The 5,404-nt window shown below is 31.0% G+C and overlaps 1 protein-coding gene across 1 annotated transcript in view; it reads left to right on the plus strand.

Annotated features, from left to right (window-relative positions):
* Positions 1 to 336: 336 nt before the first annotated feature.
* LOC106460718 (39S ribosomal protein L46, mitochondrial-like) overlaps positions 337 to 5,404 on the plus strand; it is a 38,873-nt gene continuing 33,805 nt past the window's right edge. Inside the window, exon 1 of the mRNA XM_013920454.2 lies at positions 337 to 458. Coding sequence (XP_013775908.1) covers positions 398 to 458 — 61 coding nt within the window. The 5' untranslated portion in view covers positions 337 to 397. The remainder of the gene's footprint in view (positions 459 to 5,404) is intronic.

Genomic DNA, 5,404 nt, shown 5'->3' on the forward strand with positions numbered 1-5,404 from the left:
TAAAGGCTTGTGTCGCTTAAGTTTCGTCGGAACGAAGTTACGGAAAAAATCAATTAACAAACGGAGACGTAACAATATGATGAATGAATGTATTGTTTAAATTATATATATATATATATGATGCAAAGTTTTACAAACACAGCTTCCCCCCCCCCTAGTAGCACAGCGGCATGTCTGCGGACTTACAACGCTAGAAACCGGGTTTCGATACCCGTGGTGGGTAGAGCAGAGATAGCTCATGGTGTAGCTTTTTGCTTACCTTCAAACAAACATACAAACACAGTTGCATACGCCATTCAAATGCATCATATCCACATTGAGGCGAAGGTAGATTCTGCTTAGAAAAGTGACCTCTAGTGACAAAGTCTTTTTATAGAACCGGTACTTCTTTTTAGCAATGGCAGCGTCGACTGTTGGTGTTAGCAGACTTTTACCGTACGCTTGTTGTCTGCGTAGAGGTATTGACTTGTATTATCAAATATTTGGATTTTTGTTAGAAGCAGTACTTATTCAATTAATTTTAAGTTCCGGGTTGACGAGTTTCACATTCCAAACACAATGCTCTGACCGAATATTCTGTTTTGTTTGTTTATTTGTTTTTGTTTGTGGCTGGTGCATTAAAATGTAAATAAAACTGAAACTCGGTCTGAAACTTGAACTTAAAAGTTAAATTCAAAGTTAAATAGAAGTATTGCTAGTACTACTCCTTTATGCTATTATTGCTAGTAGTAGTACTAGTAATAACTTTAGTACTTGCTTATACTAGTAAAAAAAAGTTGTCTCAATATAGATAACAACTAGCCAAATCTGCCAAGGTTAACGTATACAAAAACGCTTAGCCTACATCACTGGAAATAGAAATGGAAACTTTTAATACTTTGAACAAGTTGTTAAAATTTATAACGTATCTTTATATGATGAATGAAAGTATTGTTTAAATTATAATATTAGTCAAGAATTTTGTATAGTAAAGTAGTTCTAAAATTTTCATTCAAAAATAGAGGAAACTTGCATAAATCCATCAACATTATTAATAATTTAGCAAAATGTTCATAATTAATGATCATTACTTTTTTTTATTCACAGTTTACGTGCTTTTTTGTGATGGAGCCTTCACAGTTGTAGTTTTACTTGTTCATTATGAATTCCAAGAAGTTAGAGAGAAAATAACAAGCTGATTTTAAATGAGTTTCAGTTAGCTTCAGATAAAATTAATAGGATATTTTTATTGAAACTAGTTGTACTGTTAGTAGGAGTTATGTACTAATTTTTAGGAAATCTCACTTCCAGAAACTGCATGATATTTTAAAAAAAAGAATGGGTGGTCAATATAAGTAGGAATAATGTTATAGAGTTTTTAACATTTTTTTTGGTCTGTCAGGTTAACTTAAGAGGAATATATTCTGACTGAAGACTAATAATAAATAAAAAAACAGAACATTCAACAGCAGAATGAAAGATGCCAAGTTTTTATCAAGTAAATAGCTGTAGTGAAAACTAAATTAGAGTATGAAAGCATTTTCGCTTTGAAAGTCAGATTAATATGCAATGTTTTTTTAAGCTAAAGATGAGTCACAGATATGATGTTTTGTCCTTAAACAATTTCCAAATAAACCTTACTCATGAAAAAAAAAGGAAGATTGCTAAAGTGCTTAAATGTTTTTACCAATGTTTGTTGTTAAAGTAGAAGAAAACTTTCCAGACTAACTAGTTTCCTTAAAGATGGAGAAAGTGTTTCCTGAATTCTATTTGGTATTAAAGTTTATAGTTTTTTGTTTACTGAACATTATCAAATGTTTTGAAAGTTACTAATTATAGTAAGCATTTGGGAATAGTTGATTTTAAGAATGTATGGACAGCAAGGGGTCATTTGTCATCCCTGCACAGCCACCCATGAGGAAAATTTAATTTAAGAGTCACTTATCAATTCCCCTTTTAAACTTGTAAAGTGCTGCCCTCCACTACTGCCTGTGGCAACTCATTTCATAAGCCAATCAACCTGTTAGAACAAAAAAGAAATGGAATCTAGCCTGTCTTTTTTAAATCTTAAACTTACATCATCTTCTTGCTCTACTAGCCCTCTTCTGAACTCTTTCTGATATGTCAGTATCCCTTCTCAAATAGGAAGACTAAAACTCTACAAAGTGAGACCTAACAAGAGATTTGCATAAAGAGAAAGATATCATTCTTGATTTTTATTTAGTAAATCTATCAATACATCCTAAAATTCTATTACCTTTGCTACTAACAACAGAGCACTGTTTTGATGGTTTGACTGAGTTAGTCACTATGTCAAGAACCTTTTCTGCTGTCACGTTATTGAGTTGGCTCCCATCTATATCAAACATGTGATCTACATTATGGTAACTCAAATTATTTACTTGCACTTACAATAATGTCATTTGCTAAATATTTCTCCAGCTTACCAACTTATCCAAGTTAACTTCAACATCTGTAATACAACTGAAAATACTTAAGAGTTTAATTTCAACAAACTTTATTAATTAGGCCCCTGCATAAAAAGTAAAAATTTTATATCTGTCTGTAAGGTGCCGACCTTCACTACTGCAGGTGGCAACTTAATTCATAAGGTAATCAGCGTGTTAAAGAAATAAAACTATTAATTAACTAAAGCCTAGTTTGTTCTTTCTAAACCTTAAACTTTTTGATTCCTCACTGTGGCTTGGGTTTTATTGTAGTTTTTCAGATGGTTTCAGTAAAAAATAGTACAACTAAAGCTGGGTGATTAGTGAAATTTAATAATTGATTAATCTTGGGCTCTCGTTTGCATTCAGCTAATTGATTATTCTCATAGGACTTGTATAGTTGGAATAATCAAAAACACAAATTTTGATTATTTGACTGTTTTTCTGACATTAATTGATTTAATCAAAATTTTAATTGATTACTTTAAACAACATTAATCTGTGTAATTGATGTCCATAGGTAATAAATTATATTGATTAATTACATTAATTGCCCAACTCTAAATATAATACTCCATGATTCTGTTGAAAAAACTTCACTTGGGACAAGTATGTGATCATTGAATAAGATTACAAACCACCTCTTAACTTTCTCTATTGAAATATATGTTCATAACCTCCTAGATAATTCTCAGAATCACCTTTCTTTTGAAATATTCTGACCAATTCTTATAATTGGGGTGGATCAACCTATTTTCTAGACTTTTTTGAATATTTTTTTCCATGTAACCAATAATAATTCACAGATAATTCACCTCACTTCTCGTGTGTGAAGTTTCTAAAGTATTTGAGAAAAATGAGGCAATCTCATAATTTCTGAAGAACATAATAGTAGTGTCCAATTATAATGGCAAAGTGTGAAAAAAATTATCTGAAAATCATAAACACACAATTTTACACTTTGAGAGATGAAAGAAACTCATTTTTCCTGAATTCCAATAATAGATGCATATTCTGAAACTTTGCAACAATTTCAGTTGCAAACACTAAGTGTAAGCCAGATGCTATGCCTATTCTAAAAACTCCCAGTCTATAACAAAGGCTTAAGCCTATATAAAAGAAAAAAAGTAGACTTCTCTTTAGTAGGGCAGCTAAAAATGTAGGTACCAAGTAGCCTATGGGACAGTGAAAAACAGTTCCCGCTTTATATCCTGTTGATAAATAATAACAAAGCACTGAATAGGAAGGGTCAATCAATTGGTAAAATGTTTTGATGGTATCAAAGTCTTAGATATTTTTGGCTTTCAGGAGAATGGTTCTGTTTTACAAAAAGATTTATATCGGTCGATGAGTTGGGCAGGTAACTGGAATATGACATTTAAATTAAAAGTATAATTTTGTTGGGAATAACCTTAACAGTATTATGGATGAAGTGGATCTTGGCATGTTAGTTGATCAGTTTTTTTAGCCATCCAAGCAATGTGCTGTTGCTAGTGGTATGGCAGATGGAATTTTGGATTGTATTTACAGAAATATTGAATAAAAGTCTGTAACCTACCAAACAACCAAGTGTCTTCCAGGTAAGGTAAAAAATATGTAACTTTATTAATCACAACACAAGGTCTACAGATTTCAAAAATTAATAAACTAGTGCCTGGGCAGGACTTTTGCAAGTAAATATCTCAAACACAGAAATATTCATAGGGCAAAACAGTAATGTTGTCAATACATCAGTATCAAATGACACATTAGAATAACCAGAAGAAGACAAAAACCTAATTCATAAGATTACATAAAAGAATAATTAACAATATTAAACAGTTCTAATAACATCAAATCACAAATAATAACCAAGTGATTATCTGCAATAAACTTACCCCTTTAAATAATGAACAAATATGTCTTGTGTATCACTTAGTTTATAACTTGTTCTTGTACTAGTCCTATTTTCAGAGCAGACATTTTTATTTCCTTATATGCCATGAAATTGTATATCAAATAACTAGAATTTGTAATTTTATATAATTTAGAAACTTAATATTCATTTGACATCTAGGGGAAATTTGTTAGTTTCTTAATATTAGAATGACTCAATATTTAATGTACACTTGGTGGCAAGTGAGCTAGCATTTTTAAGGCAAGTAAAAATATAACTGAACTAAAAAAATAGAAAGAAAATTACATAAATAAAACTATAACTAAAAATCAAGTAGAAATTGCTACCTAACAAGTCTGTCATGATATAAAAGACTGTTTATAGTAGGTAGTGTGAATTAATTATTTTGTGAGTTAATAGTTCATAATTGTTTAGTTGTTTTTATAATAAGAGAGTTAAAAGCAGATGATTATTGGAAGTTGTGTTTATAATTCATTGATGTTGAGGCTATCGAACATCACATGAAATTCGTTGATGTCAAGAATATAGAGATTTCGAGAAGGTGAGCACACAATTAAGTGATGAATATATAAATAGTGTGAGACAAGCAGGAACAGCAGACAGACAAAGCAGACGAGAAAGTAAAGTCACAGGAAGTAGAGTTTTGGTTAGAAAACATAAATTTAATGGTCGTAAGAGTGAATAGCCTAACGGTTGATAGGTTTAAGTGAGGTTAACAGTTTTCTAACATGAGACAATAATTTGTCTCATCAAAGGGTGTTCTAATGCAATTGAGCCTGCTAGTGTGTACTTTTAGAAAAAGCAGATGATTATTTGGAAGTAGGCTTATATGCAAAAAGCAGACATTTATTGAGAGTAGGCCTAAATACAATATAGCAGGCGAGTATTGGAAGTTCAGGATACAACTGCAGAAACTCAATGACAGCGTAAGTGTATAATACATCGATACTGTTGTGATTAAAAAAAGAAGAAGGAAAGAGAGACAAGAAAAGGAATAAGTGAATTATACACTGATAGTGTTTAAGATGAAAATACAGAAAATTAGTTTGGCTTGTCAACTAAAATTCTAAAGCAATTGAAC

This window comes from Limulus polyphemus, unplaced genomic scaffold (assembly GCF_000517525.1).
Source record: "Limulus polyphemus unplaced genomic scaffold, Limulus_polyphemus-2.1.2 Scaffold821, whole genome shotgun sequence".
Taxonomy (NCBI): domain Eukaryota; kingdom Metazoa; phylum Arthropoda; class Merostomata; order Xiphosura; family Limulidae; genus Limulus; species Limulus polyphemus.